Here is a 22230-nt window from a genome sequence, read left to right as displayed (position 1 = left end):
ACATAACAGCAACATCATCCACTTTGGCAGTGCTGAGCTCCAGCCTAACAGTGCAGTTTTCTTGAATTTCAGCTGTACAGTGTACAGTGCAGATTGAGACCAGATCTTAAAGGCAAAGTGTAGAAGCGTAGCTACTACGAGCATGGTGTCTGTTTTCAAAGGTCTTTGAATAGCCTCCATTCTACACCTTCCATGATAGCTGTCCAGTGTTCTAAATTAGTTTTCAGAAATATATTTTTCCAGCCTTTAACATTTTTATCTATAGAAAGTTAGTCTATATTCTTGATGATGTTGTTATTAAGAGCTGCCGAGCTGGCTTCAGCTTCTAGTGACCAGTGTAATGAGAAGGAAGCAAACTTTGCCTGATTCTGCACAGTTCTGACTGCTGCCGTGCTCCAGGGCATCATTACAGTCATGGTGTCAATTCATCTTCACGAGGGTTCTGCTCTTTTCCACCGAGCCTCAGCTTCACCCAGCATAATGTCTTTCTCCAAGTATGTGCCCTCTTGATACTAATTCCAAAGTATGTGGGCTGAAGTGTCTCTGTCCTCAAGGGGGTATGCTGGCTGTCCTTCCAAGATTTGTTCTTTTGGTGGTCCATGTCATAGTCAATATTCTTCACCAAAACCACAATTCAAAAATGTCAATTCGTCTTCAGTAATCTTCCTTATTCACAGTCTAACTTTCACATTTCAGATGCAACTAGTGAAAAATATCATAACTTGGAGGAGATAGACCTTTGTCTTTAACGTGGCATCTTTGCTTGTCAGTACTTTAAAGAGGTTCTTTGCAGCAGATTTTTCCAAATGTAAGATGTCATTTGATTCCTTGGCTGTTGTTTCCATGAGCACTGATGATAGAGCCACAACGAAACCCTTGACAATTCTGACCTTTTCCTTTTGTATTATGGTTCGTTTGTGATCATATATTGTTTTTAAATTTTATACTGTTTACTTACAAAGTTTGAATACATCGTTTTTCACAAAAGATCCTTCCTATTTCCTTCACCTGCCTCCTTCATTGAGTTGTGCAACCCTATGATTAATACCCAGAGTGTTGGAAGTAAATGGCTCAGCCTTTTAATAATTTTATCGTTTTTAATTTAGAATTTTATTATATAACTGTATTTGGTTATTCAGAGAGTTGTTAGCTATTTATTGCAGACCTAATTTCAGTAGCACCCAATCACAATCCAACATATCTGATAGGCATAGCTGTAGATGTTGTGGTAAGTCTTACTTAAGATTTATTGCTGTTGAGTTGGAACCAACTTACAGCTGACTTTCCAGGGATTTTTTTTCTGGGGCTGTAAATAACACAGAGGTAGATTGTCCATCTTTCTCCTGCTGAACTGCTGGTGGATTTAAATGGTAGAGAAGCAATGCAACTACTTGTGAACTACAGCACCAAAGCTGTAGCACAGTGATGGATAAATATTCACCTTCTCATGAAGCTTGCACTGTAATTGGGGAAGCAAAAGTAAACAAACAATAAACACTTGCTAATTGTTGATAAGTGCTGTGTAGAAATTAAGTGCAATAGAAGAGCTAGTGAGGATATCTATGTATGTGTGCTCTATTTTAAACAGCACGTTCAGGTAAAAACTCTCTTGTGAAGGGGACAATTATATTGAGATAAGCAAATAAGAAAAGCAGCCTTTGGGAGGATATAAGAGAAGAGTAGCTGAAGAAGAGAAAAAAAATTCAAAACTCTGACAAGAAATGTGATTAATGAGCTAGAGGAGCAATTAAGAGCTCCATAGACTGGAGTGAAGTTACAAGGGTCCTTGTAAGTCATATGGGTACTCTGACATTTACTGAGCAAGGTGGGAAACCAGATGGGTTTTATGGAAAGGGACGGCCTGTAATTTAACTTATATTTTAGACTCTGACTTGGGAGAGAGGGGAAGTAGAAAGACATGTTAGGAAGTTATTGTAACTGGTGCAAAATCATTGACCTGGGTCAAGTAAAAGTATTGTAGATTGCTTCTTGTGTACCCTGTCTGATGTCATCTACTTAGTCTGTTGCTGTTGTTGTTGTGTACCATGGTGATGGAACCAACCTATAACTGACCTTTCAGAGGCAGTAAATTATGTGAGAGTTGAATGTCCATTTTTCTCTCTTAGGGCAGCTGATGGATTTGAAACTTTGTGTTGGCAGCACAATTCCTTACCACTCAAGTAGTGTTCCGGGTTTCTCCCTGACCCTGGCAGAGGACCCTATTTGTAGAACCTATTGTTACACAGAAAGTCACAAATGAGAGCTTCCTTAAAGGAAGCACACATGGGGCAGACAGGCCAAGAACAAAGTTTTGGTCATGGCAAATAGATGATGTGTGCATATGGTCACATACCTAGCTGTGTAAGTCACTGAAGATGTCATCTGGATAATGTCCACTAATGATTAGCTAATTAGAAGGCTACCATTTATGTCTATAGTCTGACAGCTGGTTTATTTTACTGAAGGCAATGACTCTGTGTCCCTTTATCACATCAAAAGGGGTTTTTTTTTAAAGTGGTAGCTTTCAGAACAAAGATTAAACAAACACTATTAAATAAAGGAATCAAGTCCAGAACATGGCACATAGTAAATGTTTGATAAATGTTAGTTGGAATTAAATTTGCTGTCTTGGTCGAAAGACCTCCACCAACTTAATATATGAAGAACCTCCTACTGAAAGTGAAATAATCAGTTAAGCAGCTAGTATGTTAGATGGAAACCAGAAATAGCAATTCATGTACATTTTCTTCATTTGTTAATTACCAAAATGTTATTTTCAACCCTGTCCAGACATAGACATTACTGCTTACGTTTCTCTCAGCTCTCTTCACTTCAGTCTTCTGTTTTTCTTCCCGTACCAGTTCCCCCTACTGCTGTCATTCAGTGAGGACTAACTAAATACAGTAGTCATTGTTCTTGCTTTAAGTTAAAGGCTTCTCCTCGCCTTTAGTTTAATGATGATATGAGCATAATCTGGGAGTCACAACTGTCTGTATTCTGATCCAGTTTCATCCTTAAGAGTTATCAAAGATATTTTACCAAAATCTTTTAGATTTGCTATACTTGGCTGTAAAAATAAAGATGATAAGGCAGTTTGCAAACTGGAGTGACATATATAAGTGTATAGTACTATTATTCTATGACATATATAAGTGTATAGTACTATTATTCTCGTGGCCTAGTGGTTAGATACTGCACTGCAATCCCAAAGGCGTGTAACAGTTTGAATCCACCAGCTGCTCCGCGGGAGAAGAATGGACAATCTTGTCCAACAACAACAATATTATAGGTAAGTGAATGGTAACATATACCCCACAGCTAACATGACCATGGCTAACCTTCTATATAGGAGGAATCAGACACCCTCAGTAGTGCCTGAGACTTGCTCACGGATATGCAGTGCCATTCCTCCTCTTCCACAGGTCCATCACCTACTCAAAAACACCTTGTCCTTGGTTTACAAATGACTCCCAGCTGACTCTCAAGTTATTTTCAGTGAGGCTTTAAATTGCATGGGAGAAGACTGATGGCCCATCGGGGTGCTTCCAGGCCACCATCCACTATGAGAGGCAACAGAATAGAGCTGTAAATAGAGTCCAGTCTCTGGAGACTGCATGAGTACAAATTCTGCCTCTGTTTTCTACTAGCTGTGTGTCCCTGGGGGAGTTACTTCATCTCTCTATGCCCCAGTATCCATACTGCAGGGAGTTCTGGTAGCTGCGTGGTAAGCAGTTTGAATCCACCAGCTGCTCTATGGAAGAAGAAAAGAGCAGTCTCCTCCTGTGCAAATAGCTCTTCTGAAAACCCTCTGGAAGGTCAGCTGTGGGTTGATTCTGACTTGATGGTACACTCTACCACCATCAACAACAACAAAATGGGCCCAATGAAGCTATCTATTGCATAAGGCTATTGACACAAAGACTAGCACACAATCCACAGCATGTAAGTATTGTCGAGCAGTATTTGCATGGACTGGGAAATGGAATTGAGCTTTGCTGAAAGCTGGTCCTTTCAGCAGCACCCAGCCTTGGGAGCACTCACTAATGCCTTTCTTCTGAATCTCAATCACTGTCCCCCCTCCTTGCTTTTCACCGCCCCTTCAGGTTCCTGTCTGCCACCTGCTGACCTGTCCGCCAGTCCTGTCAGGTCAAAGACAGCAAGGCCTTTGCCGGGTACCCAGGCAGCAAGCCATGTCCCAGCGCTGTTGTACATCTTGTTTCAGAGATATTTTGCTGTAATGTTCTGTGACCTTTTCCATTGAGTGAGGTAGCTGGAGAGGCACTCAGGAAGGGAAAATTGAGCTGTTTTATTCCTCCCCAAGGAGGCTCCTGTTTCCTTTCCACCATTCATTTGAAAGCTATCATTTTCTTGATTTTATAGCTGAAAAACACCATTGATTCACTGGGTGTTAGATGCTAAGAGTTCTCCTATTGACATGCCTATTGACAGTTTTCAGTATATTCTGCGTCTAATTATCACTCTTGGCTAAATGATACACCTTGTGGACTTGAGCGATGGAGTCGATAGCTCTTAGCACATTGTTCTAGCGGCGCCTATTGAGCCCATGTCACGGCGCCTGTGATGTATGTGAACAGAAAGAAAATTCCTGTTGGTGTGCTGCATAATTAAAGCCAGTGCGGAGTGACTGGTGACAAAAAAGTCAGCCCTGCCGATGTCATCCCCAAATGAGGAGAGATTTCTAGGGTAAGCAGCTGTGACATTGAAGAATCTCTCTCGGCGTCTTTGGCTTTGCAATTTTCGAGGGTTCGATTTTCCTCACAGCCCTGGCTGAGGAGTCCTCCTTCCTGCCTTTGCTGTCTCCTCAGATTCAAAGCCCCAGTGTGTTTGGGCTGTTGTTGCCAAGGTCTGGGGCCACATACATGCTCTGCGGTGGGGTGGCTCCTCTTGGGGTGTGCCAGGTCACAATGCACAGAATTGGGGCTGGAGGAGGCCCTCATTTTCAGCTGTGGAGAGTAGAGCGCTTAAAAAAATGGGTCCTTTGGGTCAGCTGGTTGAGTTTCCCGGAGACATATTAAAGGTTGAGAGAGCTGTTTTCCCTGCGCATGAAAGGAATGGTCTCTGTGCCCGAATGCCTTATTCTTTAAGGAATTAGTGCTGATTCTGGCCCAGCCCAGACAGGAATGAAAGGTAAATGCTGGAAGACTGGACTCCAGTAAGAAAATCACTCCAGTGAAGCACAGTGCCTTTGACCATGACTTACTTATCTTTTGACTACTCTGTTCAGAAATGTTCTTCAAGAAATCCTAGTCATCAAGAAACCTGCCTTCCCCCGCCTAACAGATTTTCTTGGAGGTCAAGTTATTTAGTTTCTCTGAACCTCAGTTTTCTCATCTGAATAATAAACCTGGGATTTCATTTAATGCTGAAAGGCCGTGGCCTATTGAATGAGGGGCTTGGAGGAAAGGTTGGAGAATGTCAAGCTCTTCATCGTAAGGCTCTCTCTGAAGAAACTCACTGACGAGGCCACCTTTGGTAGGAGAGAAATACTTTATGTATGCCGTTTACCTCGGCATTGTAGCTGTTGTCATTGTTTTTAGGTGCTATCGAGTCGTGGACTTATAGTGACCCTATGAATGAAAGACCTGGACACTTGTATAACTTTCATCATTTCTCCAAGTTCCTAGAGTTTTGGGGGGCAAGCTGTTTCAGAAGTGGATGCCACTCCTGCATCCAAGCTTGTTTTAATCAGGGAGCTCCACCAAACACTGTCCACCTAGTAACCTGATAATACAGCACTGAAGGAACTTCTATGGGAGCTTATTAGAGAATGACACATTTAATGATGAGCTCAAACAGAACATCTTACTTAAGCAGCAGAAGTCAGTTTTCCAGGTGCCTATGTTGGTCGATAACTGTGACTTGTGAATGCCGCTAGCGGAATTGGACTTAGGTTTTAATCAGTGGATAGATTGTACAAAGGCTGATAATTCTGAGGTTCAGGGCCACTGAAATGGAGATGAGAGTGACTTGATTTCAAACAGGTTGTTTCCTTGGACTTTGGAGGCCTTCCACAACCTCTGTTCCCCTCCCCCCCCCATTTGCTCCTCTCCTTGAAAAGCAAAAGAAAAACTCCCTCATTGGTACACAATCCCCCCGCACCTCCCCCAACCCCAACCCCAAATATAATCCACTCTGCAATTTTTAATAGAAAAGTTTTAGGACTGCTCAATTATCTACACTTTGAGTTATGATTAGATGTGATAGTACTTTCTCTTGAACATTAAAATTTCAGATGGCTCCTGATAATTGAGGCAAACTCTAGCAGCCGAGTTGGTAAGGAGTTGTGCTGCCAAACCAAAGACAGGCTGTTTGAATCTATCGGCTGTTTGGTGGAAGAAAGATGGGCATTCTCCTCTTGTGAAATTTAAATCATTGACAAATCTGTGGAAGTGTCAGCTACGAGTGGTTTCAAACTCAAAGGCACATAAGACCAACAACGTAGAAATGCAATGAAATCTTGTCTACATTGGTTTAGATTACTTGCTCATGCATGTTTAGATCAAGACCAGTTTTCAGTTTGTTGATGGCCCTAGGAACAAACAGAGATTCTTCTACATATACAGTAAGGTGGGTTGTTTTTTATTTTTTTTATTTTTTTAACAATTAAAAAAATATATCTATAGTGCAGGACAGAGCAGGGTTTAGGGCTGTTGTGCATAGGGGCGCTATGAGTCGCAAACGACTCGACGGCACATAACAACTACAAGAACAATTACTAAACAAGTCTTTATGATGATTTCTCAGTGCATTAATGTGTTGGTAATTTAACTGAGCAATACAGAAGATTCTGGGAAACAAATCACTGTAAAGTCAATTGACTGCTATTGAGGATCTTTTATTCATTCTTGTCTTCACAAGGAGTTCAATTTCAAAGCCTGTGACTGTTTTTCATAGGTTACAAGGTCCAGTTATTACTGTGGTTATGGGATGTGGGTTTTTTTTTTTTTTTGCTGTATGTGAGGGTGCTTCTATCCTAACCATTGAAAACTGGGGGACAAAAGTCACCTCAGGACTCTGTATCCCATAGTTCTTCCCAATCTATGTCTCCACCAGCACCACTAGTTGTTCTGAGTTGGATCCACTTATGGCGACCTTAGGTGTATCAGGAAGTCCTTGACGGCAGGGTTCCTCAGTGAAACACGTCTTTTGATTTCTTTTTTTTTTTTTTTTTTTTTTTTTTTTAAGCAGAGCTGTTCTTGGTAACATCCAAATGTTAATATTTAGCTTGTTTACATCATTGGCCAAATGGTAACGGGCTTCTGCATAGTTTTCTTTAGCCATATAGAGAAGTCCCAGGTTGCGATGCAATAAAGAGTGGGTGGCATTGCAGCACTCAGTTGATTTGAGCACAGTCCACTGGGCCTGGGAGAGATATTCCTCAGCCTGGACGATCCGACCCAGTCCAAGACTAGCCTCTGATAACAGCAGGTAAGCGGGCACAAGCTCCACTGAGCTGAGGCCATGCACATTCATACGGAAGCGAAGAGAATGCAGTGCTGCTGGAACAGCTTCTTCATGCTTTCCTTCAAAGAGATATTTCTGGGCTACAGTGTAGCAGAATTCAATCAAATACTTCTGCCGCTGCTGCAACTGTTGCCGGCCATGCTGTCGTTCTTCCTCTGAATTGTAGAAGGGCATGGGAGTGCGAAGCGGAATCAGGAGCTGGCATATCTTCTCATGGATGCTGGCCCAGTCTGCTCTTTGATGTACGACACCACTCCAAGGAGCAGCAGGCGGGTGGACGGAGAGCCGGGCAGCGGTGGAGACAGCGGCGGCGCCTTGAGTGGTGGCGGGAGTCGGGGACGGCCCGGAGGTCGTGAGTTACCACGTCGCACGTGAGAAGGCGGCCTACGGAGCTTGGAGCCCGGTCGCGGCGCTGGGACGCGCGACGGTGGCGCGGCTGCTGGCTGGATGGGAAGTTAATGTTTACAGCGGAGTCCACCCAACGTCTCCAAGTCTTTTGATTTCTTGAATGCTGCTACCACGGGTGTTGATTGAAAGGAAAACATTAACAAAGTTCTAAAGAGCAAGAACATCACTTTAAAGACTAAGGTGTGCCTGATCCAAGCCATGTTTTTTTTCATTTGCTTCCCATGCATCTGAAAGTTGGACAATAAGTAAAGAAGCCCAAAGAACAAGTTGTGCCTTTGAATCATGGTGTAGGCGAGGAAAATTGAATATGCCATGTGGAACAGCCTGAATCTATCAGGAGGAATCTGGCATCAGGATTGGAGGAAGACTTATCAACAACCTGCATTATGCAGATGACACAGTCTTGCTTGCTGAAACTGAGGAGGACCTGAGGAATTTGCTGCAGAAGGTCAAAGACTACAGCCTTAACTATGGTTTGAAACTCAACATCAAGAATACAAAGATTCTCACCACTGGGCCCATTGGCAGCATCATAGTAGATGATGAAGAGATAGAAATTGTTAACAGCTCAACAACTTGCTTGGCTCCACAATCAACACTTTTGGTACCAGCAGTCAGGAAATCAAAAGACAAAATGCATTGGGAAAGTGGGATGTCAGGGACCTCTTCTGAGTAGTGAAGATAAATGATACTAGTCTAGAGACTAAGGTTCACCTGATCCAGGCTATGGGTTTCACAATTACTTGTAATACATCAGAAAGCTGGACCATGACTGAGGATGATAGAAGAAGAATTGATGCCTTTGAGTTGTGGTGCTGGAGAAGAATATTGAATATAACATGGGCTGTCAGGGGAACAAACAGGTTTGTCCTGAAGAGAGTGAAATCAGAGTGCTTCATGAAGGCAAAGATTTTGAAGCTCTGTCTGAAATACTTTGGGCATTTTGCAAGGAGGGAGCAGTTCTTGGAGAGGGACATACTTGGGAGGGTGGAGGGACAGTGCAAGAGAGGAATACCCTGGACGAGATGGATTGACTCAATGACTGGGGTAATGGGGATAGATGTGTCAGAGACCGGAGGTTGGCTCAGGATAGAGTAGGGTTTAGCACTGTTGTACATAAGGCCACTATGAGTCTCAAGCAACTCAACAGCAAACAACAAAAACAACAACGACATAGGCTGCCAAAAGAACAAACAAATCTCTTATTTTTTTGTCTAACATTTTAATTTTTTATTTTATTAATAATTGATTCTTTATTGCACATTTCTTTCCCTTCCCTTCCTCTCCTTGACCTTCCTCATAATGCCCCTCTTGTTCCAAACTATTCTCATAAATATAATGTAGAATCATATATTCCTTTCAGTTTCCCTCCTCATCTGTTCCAATTCAGTGTTCACTTTTTACAACATGGGGAGCCTTGAGGACAGTATGTTAAGGGAAAGATCTCAGTCACAAAAAGATAAATACTGCATAACACCACTGTTCAAAAACAGGGCAGACATGGGGGTGTTGGAGAGGGAATGGAGAAGAGATGGGTAGATAAACAATTCCATCTTGAAGGAAGTGCAACCAGACTGCTCCTTAGAAGCAAGAATGAAAGTGAAACTCTATCTCACGTTCTTTGACCATGTTCTCAGGAAGAACCAAGGCTTGAATAGAGATGCCATACTGGGAAAGTTGGAGGGTCAGAGAACAAGAGGAAGACCCTCAACAAGATGGACAGACACAATGATTACTTCCATGGGTTTGAACTTGACAGAGTATTGTGAGGATAGTGCAGGATAGGTCAAGGTTCAGATATGTTCAAAACATTTGTGTGAGTCATAATCGACTGTACAGCAGCTAACGATAACAGCAATATGTGAATCAGAGAAGAGTTGTGTTCCATTGAGTTTTCAATGGCTGATTTTAGGGAAGTCTATTTCCAAGCCTTCCCCACACCCATCCCAAATGCCTCTGGGTAAATCTAAACCTCCAACCTTCAGGTTAGAAGCCAAGGACATTTACCCAGGAACTGGGTTCTACGTTCAGACTTATAAAATGTCCCTCCTTTCTGAAACACTTTTATCTCTTATAAGGCAGAGGCAACCCATAGTGGATTTAGGGCAGTAGAAGAACTGTTTTTGGTGGGGCGACATATACTTTGATTCTTCCTAAGTGTTTCTGGTCTCTACCTGCTTATGTTTTGGATTTCCTGTTGAAGAATATTTTCTCACCTCTCAATTCGTTGTGACTGTAGCTGGAGGTCCGTCCTGTGGCTGTCATTGCTCCAAATCCCAGTGAGTAGAGGGAGCATGTGAGTTGGAGCCACAGGAAGCATATGGCCAGGGTTTGTGTGTGCAGGGAGATGTGGGCCAGGCAAGGGAAGCAGCATTTGCCCTCTGGGATTGTCAAGAAAAGTTGAGCCTTTCTGCAGAGATTAAAGGCACAGTGACTCAGACAGGGCTTGGGCAGCCTGGGGCCTGCCTGGTGAATGATGGCGCAGAGTGGCCTACATAGCCAACCCATCAACAGAGGGTCTGAATTCAATCCTTCCCCCAACCAGCCTGCCTCCTTAAAATGGGGAATTATTATTTTGTTGTTGTTGTTTTTCTTTTCTGTCTTTAGGGTTGCTTATGCATCTCAAATGAGCTTTAAAGGGAATTTTGTGCATTCAACAAACTTTTACTTTAACGGAGGCAGGTTGGAGAAAGGAACTCCGTCATATTAAATGCCAGCTGTTGTGCTTTTCATTCAGATTGACGAACAGTGGCCTAAAATGGCAGGGGATTAAATTGATGTAATGACAAGAATTCATATAGGAGGCTGTGGGAATGGGGCAGAATAATGCTGAGGCTTCACAGTATTATAGTGTTCTTTGATCTGCCTTGGATGAAAAACATACCTGTATTTATGTTGGTTTTAAATAGGGAGTGTGTAAACAGAGGCATGTCATTTTTCCTACAATCTTCAAATTGAAATTAAATAGCTATCCGTGTTTGAGCAATGGACACATGTCTCAGTAATGAGTTAAGTGCTGTTTTTGAACGACTGGATCTTATTGTATATCACAATAAGGGCGTTTTTGCTGCTCACTTGGGTTCCTATTACAGGGGCATACAGTGTGTGGGCATTTGTGAATTAGTCATTTGTTATAACAGGCATTTTTTGTTTTCTAGAAAAATTCGCCTTTGTCTTGGTGAATTTACACAGTAGTAACTGCAACCCCAAGTGGAGTAAACATCCCCTTCTCTGCATCAGCCTTTGATGCAGGAGCACTGCCGAGGGGATGCCCCTGCCTTCTGGAGACATGCATGTGCCTTTCATCTGGGAGATGCCTTTCTGGGGCAGTACCAGCTGGAAGGTGTCAGCTGGGATGACCAAACACTTGATCAATTGATGAGGGTGCGGCTGCAAGCTATTGTATGCCGTGTGTTTGAAAGCATTTTGAAAAAGTATGGCATTCTTAGCATGAATTTGTATAATAGGAAAACATTTTTATTAGGTACATTTTAACATGGGGTAAAAAAAAAAGAGAAAGAAAGGTGTTGTACTGTACTAACACCTTTCTCCCTGCACATTGCTATTAAATCATCTTTATATGGTTATTTGAGTAATGATGGTCACTTTTTTTTTTTTTAAGATTTCATGAGGGGACTGCACTAAATTCTTAAAACATTCTTTTTACCACTTTCACATTTACTACTTATAAACATAAATTTCCTATCCTGCTTCAAGGCTTTCTACAGTTTTGAACCCCTCTGTTCTACAACAAAGCATCGATGTGGAATGTTCCACATACTATCAGTTCCTATGTGCTGCTCCTTCTCTATGGGGACCTCCTTCCCCTGGTCACTGCCCGTTGGCTGTGACTTGTCATTGCTTGTCCTACTCCCTCCTAAAGTCTTCTTTACCCCTTAAGCATACAGTCACCTATAATATAGAATCACCTTCTCCCAAAATGGATGTTTTCTGTCAGCAGCACTCAAAGATAATTATACCCTCTTGTGTGGTATAGTTTCCTTATCACCCTCCCTCGATTTTTCTTAGCCTTAATGGTATCAGGTAATAACAATCATAAAAACTCTAAAAAGAAAAGATTTATTCAGCCAGCTCTTATTACTTGTTCTGTGCAAGGTGACAGGGATGAAGTCACCAAAAATCAGACACGTACTCTGGATTTGTGGAACTTAATATTCTAGCCAGGAAGAGAACAATCAAACATGGTAAAGCGGTGTGTAGGTTGTGTATATGGTGCTATCAGAGCTTGTGGAGGCAGCATGTGAACTATTTGAGGAAGTCAGTAAAGTCTTCCTTGAAGACAAGACTGGCTGTGCAATCAGGAAGGGTGTGCACTGGGTTATATCCCTGCTGAGCAAATCCTTGGAGAAACTGGACTATATAAAGAAGAATGTGGCATCAGGATTGAAGGAAGACTCATTAACAACCCGTGTTATGCAGATGACACAGCCTTGCTTGCTGACAGTTAAGAGGACTTGAAACACTTGCTGAAGAAGGTCACAGATCACAGACTTCAATGTGGATTGCATCTCAGCATAAAGAAAATAAAAATCCTCACCATTCTGGTGGCCTAGTGGTAAGAAGTGGCATTGCAATAGCAAAGGCACATGATTTGAATTTACCAGTTGCTTCATGGGAGAAGGATGAGCAGTCTCCTCTTACGTGATTTACTGCTTCTGAAAACCTGCTCGAGGATCAGCTATGAGTTGCTTCCTACTCAACGATACATAACAACAGCAACAACACAATTAGGCCAGTAGGCAAGATTGTGATAGATAGATAGAGGATTGGTATTGACAATTATTTCATTTTACTTGGATCCAAAATCAACATCTAAGAGTACAAGAGTCAAGAAATCAAAAGATGTATTACATGGGAGAACCAGCTGTCAAGAACTTTTCCAAAGTGTTAAAGAGCAAGGATGTCAGTTTAAAGTCTAAAGGTCTAAAGTGCACCTGATTCAAGCCATGATCTATCTTTTCAATTACTTGCTGTGCATCTGAAAGTTGTACTATGAATGAGGATAATAGGAAAAGAAGAACCAATACCTTTGAGTTGTGGTGTTGGAGAAGTGGCTGAATATCCTGTGGACTGCCAAAAGAACAAGTCTGTCTTGGAAGAAATGTAGCTAAGGTGCTTCTTAGAGTGAAGGATGGTGAAACTTGATCTTGCATATTTTAGGGTAAGTTGTTTGGAAGGGGAAGTCTGTGGTGGAAAATAACATGTTGGCAAAGGTGGAAGGTCAGAGATTTGGGAGGTGAAGATTTAGACCAAAGTGGTGGGCAAGTGGAATATATGGAATTCTACTGAGGGGACTCAATTGACAGGACTTGGCAGAATAGAGGGAGCAGTTGGTGGTGTAGTCTCTAGGATGTAGTGCTGAACCTCTCTCATCATTTAAATCCATGAGCAACTCTGAAGAAGAAAGATTGAAAGTCTCTTCCTATGCAGTTTATGGTCTTGGAAATGAAATAGGTCAATTATGAGCCAGTTCTCAGTATCAATGAGAAAAAATTATTAGAATGGGAGAAAGGGAGCAAAGGATTCCAAGGTAGTCATCTGGCTTGGAACTCTTGAGTCGAACCTCATGGGACTGCTAACATTCTGCCATTTTTTGATCAGCAGAAGTAGTAGTTTCAGGTAATGCTATCTAGTAGTTAGAAGGTTACAGAATGTTCACCTAGAGAGTACTTAGAGGATGTGACGAAGTTTGATTTGTTTTTGTTTTGGTGGTGGCAAGGTACAAGCTAAGATGACAAATTGGTTTCTTCAAACAAAATGTGAGTTGCTTTGTGGCTTCTTAAGTGAGGTTGTGGAGTTGATCAATTTAATGTATAAATCAATTTCATTTATGGGATCAGTTTCATTTGTGAAACTAGAGTTCAAAGGATTGGTAGGTAGATGCAGGAAGTATAATTTTCCAATAGCAGGTACAGGGTTTGTACAAGCATTCTGTCATTTAAAGCTTAATGGAGTTTGTGAGGAAGGTGTTATGATTCTCTTTTGTAGGTGAGAATATCATGACTTGGTGAGGTTAGTTAACTTGTGTAAGGTGAGTCTCTGCCAAGTGGAAGATCCAGGCTGTGAAGACTGGCTATTTCAGTCCAGAGCATGAACTCTTGACCACTATGGTACTACCTGCCCAATGGTTGTCTTTTTACCAGTAGCCACTGCTCTTTGTACTGGGTACGTCCTTTGGAATGCCTTGTAAATAGATTCAAGTGTTACATGTTGGGTTGCAAATCCAATGGAGTTATAATCAATTTGACTGCAGTATAGGATTTTGTGTGTTTGTTTCTCTGAGTAATATTCTCCAAATGTTCACTTTTGAATAGGGAATATTTGGAAGTGGTCCCAAAGCCCCCAAATGTGAGTGAGCATAGAGGGACTTTAAACAGTGGCATTCCTCATTATTTTTACGATGCTTCTGACTTACAAGTACTTTCAACTTCCACTCTGCTCATGTCTGAACTTGGCAGGCATCTTTGTGGTGGACAAGTAGCTTCTCCTGGATGACTCTGGTGTTAGGCTCCCTCTAAGGCCTTGGGCACGATATGGCTCAGCGCTGCGCAGAACCACTCCTGTCCTGCCTGGTTCAAGCAGCAAAATTGACGTTATATGCATGCATGTTTCATCAACTGTTCCTCTGAAAACTCTTTTTGCCTATGTGGACAGTGAATTGAGTGATATAAATCATGCTTTATTAGGGTGGCCTCTTCATAGAGTAAGTATTTATGTAAGACTTCTTGGTCCCTACTGCTACGCCCACCCTGAAATTAATGGCATTTTGTTCTCCTTGCCCTTGATGTTGAAGTGAATCATATTGTTTCTCTTTAGGACGCAATTAAAAGTTGATGATGACCTTTACCGTGACTAATAGTTTTCAGGGGGCTTTAATTGTTATTTATTTATTTCTTCTAGGCCAAGCAGCATCCGTCTGCTTCAGACATCTTTTGTAGCAGGGAATCAATAAAAACTGCCGCCTTTTGTTGATGCTATAGGAGATTTTATACCAATGACAGGGGATTTGATTTAATATTCTCTTTAAATAAGATCAACACTGCTGCAGTTATAAACGCTTCGAAAAACTGTCAAGCCCATCAATACAGTATGAAACAAAAAGTTAGGAGCCTGATATAAATTAGTACATGTGGCGTGTCTTTGGGAAGGGTGGTAGATATTTATGATTGTGTGTTAAAATATATATACTTAGAGATTTGTTTCTGCTCTTTCAACCGTAAGTAGGAAATGCAGAGTGGAGCATTTCATTAGCTATACCTCCAAAAATCCAAAGTTTCATCGCCAGCTAATGATTTTCTAGGACTCTTCTGAGTGTGATGACATGATATAAACAGGTATTTATGATCTGTGATACAATCCTTAGTGAGTATGGATTTATTGTTAAATAGTGAAGTGGGAATCCAGGCGGTGATTATTGACAGAGCCTCCAGGATCTATATTTTGTTTGTTTCCATTATTCACACAGACTTTCATTTTGGGCTTGATTATCTGTGTAGTCTGTATTTCCGAGTTACTTGAGACGTGGGTAAGAGGATTTGAAATTCAGAGGCCTGTGTTCTGTGTGTGTGTCCCTCTGTTTGTTCCCTGATATCCTTTTGTTACTGCTCAGTTATGGTTAGATGATTGTTGTTTTGTTAATCTTCCATCAAGTTTGTTTTAATACACAGTAACTGTGTGTGTAACAGGATGAAGCACTGCTTGGTCCTGAACCATCCTCATAAGAGTTACGGTGTTTCATTGTTGCAGCCACTGCAACATGAATCCATTTCTTTCTTTTCTTTTTTCCATTCCTATACACAGTGTTTTGGAATTTTTGGTGTGTGTGTTTGGCACTTTCCTTCATGGACATTATGTTTAATATCATTATTCCTAGACATCTTGTTTTATAAAATAATCATCATTGGACTTTGTTCACATTTTCAGGTCTCCATTGGATCTCTCCCATTTCCTCTCCCCCTACCCCCACCCACAAGATTGTGTGACCCTGTAATTTCCCCTATACTCATTTTTATCCCTCTACTCCTACCCTTTTCCCTCTTGGAATCCTGTACACATTTTAGTAGCTATCCTATTTTTATAATAGTGGTCTCATGCAGTATTTGTCCTTATAAGACTGAGTTAGTTTACTCAGCATAATGCTCCCCAGTCCAGTTCATTGAATGCCTTTCTCTTCTTTTGATGATATTCTGCTGATGTCCTTCTCCAGAAACTTGTGGGCTCTTTTGTCAGCTGTGACTGATAGGGACCCCATGGTAAACATACCTGAACCTTGTTCTATCTTGCACCATCTTCACAACCTCTAATATATTTGGTCCCATTATTGTACTCCCTGTGCTAATACATTTTGTTTAGGGACTTGTTTCTTCCTGACCTTTCACCTCTGCAAACGTGATGTCTTTTCTCAAGGACTGACCCCTCTTGACAACATGCCCAAACTATGTGATGTGAAGTTTCACCTTATGTGGCCTCTAAAGAGCACCCAGGCCCCACTTCTTCCAAGAAAATAATTGTTCTGTTGGCAGTCTGTGGGCTATTCAGTACTTTTCTCCAACTCCACAGTTCCAAGACACTCATTCTTCTCTGTCATCTTCATTCATTGTCCAACTTTCACATGCATAGGAAGTAACTGAAAATACCATCATTTGATTTAGGCACATCTTAATCTTTAGACTGACATCATTTAAACTGACACTGTAGCACTTTGGAAAGGTTCTTGATGGCAGATTTCCCTTATGCATTGTGCTGTTTGATTTATTGACTGCTGTTACCATGGTGTTGATTTTGGATCCACATGAAATAAAATCATTGACAAGTTGACTCTTTTGTCCCAACTATCATGAGGTTGCTTCTTGGTCTAGTGAACCATTTCAGGAAATAACATATGATAAAGGACCAAGAGTCATGAAGGAAGAAGTTTAAGCTGTACTGAAAGTTTGGGCATAAAATTAAGCCTCAGGAATTGATGAAATATCAATTAACATGTTTCAACAAACAAATGGACACCTGCAAGTGCTGAGTGGTCTGCGTCAAGAAATTTGGAAGACAGGTACCTGGCCAACTGACTAGAAGAAACCTATAGTTGTTCCTATTAAAGTTATCTAACAAAATGTGAAAACTGTTGAAAAATATTATTAATATCATAAGTAAGGAAAATCTTGCTAAGATTATTTAAAATAACTGGAATGGAACATCAATGAGGAACTGCCAGAAATTCAAGCTGGATTTTGAAAAAGCCATAGCATGAGAGATATCATTGTTCATGTAAGGAAGATTTTGACTGAAAGCAGAGAATATCAGAAAACTGTTTTCTTGTATCTCACTAACTATACAAGGGCATTTGATTGTGCAGAACAAGACAAATTATGAGTAACATTGAGAAGAATGAGAATCCCAGAATACTTCATATAAAATCTATGCATAGGACAAAAAAACAAAAACAAAAAAAAAAAAATCTATGCATAGGCCAAAAAGCTATTATCTGGACAGAACACAGCATGGTTGATAAATCAAGAAAAATGTGTCAGATGTGGATCCTTTCTCCATACCTATCCAGTTTGCATGCTGAGTAAATAATTTGAGACCCTGAACTATATGGAGAAGTATGTGGCATCAGGATTGGCAGAAAGCTCATCACCCACCAGTGTTATGAAAATGACACTGCCTTGCTTGCAGAAAGTGTAGAGCACTTGAAGCACTTGCTACAAAAGGTCAAAGATTAAAGCCTTCAAAATGGATTGCATCTCAACATGAAGAAAACAAAAATCCTCCATAAGGACTGATTACCCCATATAAAACATGTCAAATGTATATGTGATGAAGTCTCATTATTATCCCTGCTAAGATGTGTTCTGCATATACTTCTGCCAAGAATTCTTTTGATAGTCCATGCTATATTATTTTTACCAATGCTGTGACTTATTTTATTTATTTATATTTTTATTGTCTTTTATTATTACTTATCTTTTATTTTTTCCCTTATTTTCATCCAATTTTTACATGCTGTTATAGAGTGAATTATAGTTGTTATTGTTGCATACCATCAAGTCAGAACTGACCCACAGCTGACCCTGCAGCAGATTTTCAGAAACAGTAAATTGCACAGGAGATTATATATCTCTGCGGAGCAGCCTGTGGATGCAAACCACATGCCTTTGCAATTGCAGTGCAGCTCTTTACCACTAAGCCATCAGAGCTCCCTATAGAGTGAATTATGGCCTCACAAATATATATCTGACTCAAGTCATCGTCTTTTCAATCACTTATTATGTATCTGAGAGCTGGACAATAAGTAAGAATGACTCAAGAAGAATTGGTGCCTTTGAGCTGCAGTGTTGGAGAAGAATGTTGAATATCCCATGGACTGAAAAAAGAATGAAAGCTATGTCATGGAGAGGGGGCAATCAGAGGGCTCCTTGGAGGCATAGATAAGCTTTGTCTTATGTACCCGGGGCAAGTTGCTAGTAGAGGCTGTTCATTGGAGAAGGACACCATGCTTAGAAAGTGGAGGGATGGCGAAGGAGAGGAAGACCCTCAGTCAGGTGGAGCAACACAGTGACTACAACAGTGAACTCGCATGTGTTGGAGATGGTGAAGAAGGCACATGTAGGACACAACTCAGATCTGTTGTTCATAGGGTCACTGTTAGTTTTAATTAATTAAAAGGCACTTAACAACAACAAGAACGCATATATGTCAATCTGGCTGGGATTATGTAGTTTTGTGCTTTAATGTAATTATTTGTAATGAGTAAGGTTGTGTATCAGTCTGGTTGCCTGTGATTCTGTGGTTTGGCAAATGTGCTAACATCTAATGTAGTGTAGTCATTTGCTTGATGGGATTTGCCATGCATAGATTGAATGGCATTAAGAGGATATGTATGGTTTGTACTTAGTATAAGACTTAGGGAAATCTCATGGAGCTGACCTGCTCTTTCATTGAACTGGCTCTTGACCCCTTTGATTCTTTGGATTTGGGCCAGCAGCTTCCGTTTTGACGTTGAATTTGTCAGCCTCCAGAAGGACATGCCATAGAACTGAATTTGTCAGACTCTGCAGTCACATGAGTGATTTCCTTTAGATAAATCTCTATCACTATACATATTAATTTGTTTTACTTCTAAAGAGAACCTAGCCTAAATCATTATCCCATGTTTTGGAAATCTTAATCTGTGTGCATTAACGAGGTAGATGTATTAGTGGCAGTTCTCTTAATGAGGCAGGATATAATCTACCAGATTAGGTTCTAGTGTGAGTCAATCACCTTTGAAATATCAAAGAGACTAAACAAGTAAGCAGATAGCTGAGGGATATACTACCACTAAGAAAGAAAATCTGGCAGCAGGATTAGTTCTTAGAATGAGGGTTCCCTGCACTGGGAGACTCCTAGAACTACGAGACACACAGAAAGAGAGCCTTCACCCAGAATTGGCACACTGAATTTGGAAGTCTGGCCAACTGAGATGAGAGGAAATGAATTTATGTTTGTTAAAGTCACCCACTTTTAGTACTTCTCTTATGTTATTGTTGTTATGTGCCTTTGAGTCACCTGCAACTCATAACAACCCTAGGGACAATCGGTCTGAACCTTGCCCTGTCCTGAGCCAGTCTCACAGTCTCCAACAAGCCTACCACTATTGCCCTAGTTACTGTGTTAGTCCATCTCATCCAGAATCTTCCTCTCCTGTGCTGTCCCTCCACCCTTTTAAATGTGATGTCTCTAGGTATTGGTCCCTCCTGGCCACATGCCCAAAGTATTGAGACAGAGCTTCAAAATCCTTGCCACCAAGGAGTAGCCTGGTTTTACTCTGTCAAAGGTAAACTTGTATGTTCTCTTGGCAGTCTATAAGTTTTTAACTCTCCTCCAGCATCACAACTCAAAAGCATTAGTTCTATCATCCTCAGTCATTGTCTAGCTCTCTGATGCATAGAAGTAATTGCAAACACTATGGACTAAGTCAGTGCATCTAGATAATTAATCCATTTTTTTGGTCAAGTATTTAATTGTTGAAAAGCACAGAAATGTTTAATTGTTTAATTTCTGTTTTATTGGAATATTTGGAATCCTGCTTTTAGCCTTTGACCTATGGATGTGAGCCATTTGTGCAGGAGAAAGTGAAAACTTTTCTCCCGTGTTCATAGGATTTAAACCTTGAAGATACTGCTCCTCTGTCCAGTAGATATGGCTCTAACGCCAAGTGACTAATAGAAATATAGATTCATCTCGTTTCTTGGGAATTCTTCATAGGTATAATCATATCAGCTGTCATCTACCCAACATTTCTGTCATTTGGGCATATAAACTAGAAGGGCTGGTCTCCCTTATTTCCCAGGATGATAAATAGGCTGATTGAGGGTTCCCTTTCTAGTTAATAATTTTCTTTTAAATAAATATAGCTACTTAGTATTCTTTAATATAAAGGGGAAATAATTTGGCAGCCACGGCAATGAATTATTGGATATTTGTTTGATTTTCAGGCTTAGAATTCCTTTTCTCTGTTCACTGTCCAGGGATGATTCCACTTCCACAGTCTAGGACCCACTGCCTAAACCTTCATGTTTTCTTTTTCTAAGACAGAATACCAACTGAGTGCAGGCAGCCGGTTGACACAACCAGATCAAAATGCTTTGAATTTTGAAAATGATTCCTCTTCTTGGTATTGAACCCAGTGATAAAAGCCAAGCAGTTGTCATCTTGAAAACAGAGCGATATGCGCGACAGTGCCTTTCCAATTAGCACACTTAAGATGCGTGTTAGAGATGATGGAAAGTGGGATGTTACAGAGTGAAATGCGGATAATAGGGCTTTAAATTTCCATGTTTCAGTTGATATTTTTTCTATTGCAGTTTTAAGAAAATTGTTGTACATTATTGATGCTTCTAAGTGCATCTTAACATTGTTCTTTGTGTTTGCAATAATATCTTCCCAAACAGCAGAAATGTTGGTCATGAAAAATATCTCATGTCCATTGACTTTGCAAGCAGAGACAATCATTATTCAGAATGTCTCTTTGACCAAATAACAAGTCAGCTTAGGCCATGCCTCAGGTTGCTTTCTTGTCTTCTACCACATGACCAGTTTAAGTAAAACCCTGCATTGAAAATCGATGTTTGGATGTTCACTAGATCCATCCCCCAAATGAATTCCTTTCAGAGTCCACACACACGTACATAGACAAATTAAAGCTATATATTCAGCATAAACTAATGAGTCAATTATACAAAAGTATCAAGATTTGACTTGTTATCTGGAATTTGTTGTTGTTGGGTACCTTCAAATCGGAATCAACTCATAACTGACCCTCCAGTGGGTTTTAGAGACAGTAAATCACACAGGGGGAGGTTGCCCATCTTTCTCCCACTGAGCAGCTAGTAGATTAGAACTGCATACCAGTGGGTTGGTAGCTCAATTCCTTACCACTAAGTCAACCAGCAATCCCTGTCTAGAATTTAGACTTCTTGAAATAAAAAGCAATCTTGTGAATTTTGAATCTTTGATATCTAACAAATACTTATATTATTGTTGTTGCTAGGTGTCATTGTGTATAACCCATAGCAACACTATGAGCAATACGTCTGAACCCTGTCCTATCCTGTGACATCCTCATACTTCCTGGCATGTTAGAGCCCATTGTGGCAGTCACGATGTCAACTCACCTGGTCGAGGGCTTTCCTCTTCTTCACTGACCTTCTGCCTTTCTGAACATCATGCCCCTCTCCAGGGAATAGGCCCCCTAACAACATGCCCCAACTATGTGAGATGAAGCTTCATCATCTTTGCTCCCAAAAAACACTCTGGTTTCACCCTCTCCAAGACATGATTTTGTTCTTTTGGCCATCTATGGAATGTTCTGCACTCTTGTCCAACCCCACAATTCAAAGGCATTAATTCTTCTTCTGTCATCTTTATTCATTGTCTAGCTCTCAGATAGAAAGCAAGTGATCAGAAAGACCATGGCCTGAATCAGATACATCTTAGTCTTCAAACTGACATCATTACTCCTACATTATTTGGAGAGGCCCCTAACTGTAGATTTTCCCTGTGCAATGTGTCTCCTTATTTCCTGAGTGCTGGTACCAATGGTGTTGTGGATCTAAGTAAGATGAAGTTGTTAACAATTTCAATCTTTTCTCCATCCATCATGATTCTGCCTATATAGGTCCAGTGGTAAGAATCTTTGTTTTCTTGACATTGAGATGCAAATCCATATTGAAGGCTGTATTCTTTGATCTTCTGTAATAAGTGAGTCAAGTTCTTCTCACTTTCACCAAGCAGTGTTGTATCATCTGCATAATGCAGGTTATTGAAGAGTCTCACTCT

General features: G+C 40.8%; 1 protein-coding gene across 1 annotated transcript in view; it reads right to left on the bottom strand.

The window, feature by feature from the left end:
* Window positions 1-1387: 1387 nt before the first annotated feature.
* Window positions 1388-22230, bottom strand: part of LOC102850710 (zinc finger MYND domain-containing protein 12-like) — a 72114-nt gene continuing 51271 nt past the window's right edge. Inside the window, exons 5-7 of the mRNA XM_006887562.1 lie at window positions 7800-7928; window positions 7255-7738; window positions 1388-1459 (exon numbers count right to left, since the gene is read on the bottom strand). Coding sequence (XP_006887624.1) covers window positions 1388-1459; window positions 7255-7738; window positions 7800-7928 — 685 coding nt within the window. The remainder of the gene's footprint in view (window positions 1460-7254; window positions 7739-7799; window positions 7929-22230) is intronic.

The sequence above is a fragment of the Elephantulus edwardii genome, unplaced genomic scaffold (genome assembly GCF_000299155.1).
Source record: "Elephantulus edwardii isolate Elephantulus edwardi_28Jun2011 unplaced genomic scaffold, EleEdw1.0 scaffold00058, whole genome shotgun sequence".
Lineage (NCBI taxonomy): Eukaryota > Metazoa > Chordata > Mammalia > Macroscelidea > Macroscelididae > Elephantulus > Elephantulus edwardii.
This window is presented reverse-complemented; position numbering and strand designations above follow the sequence as displayed.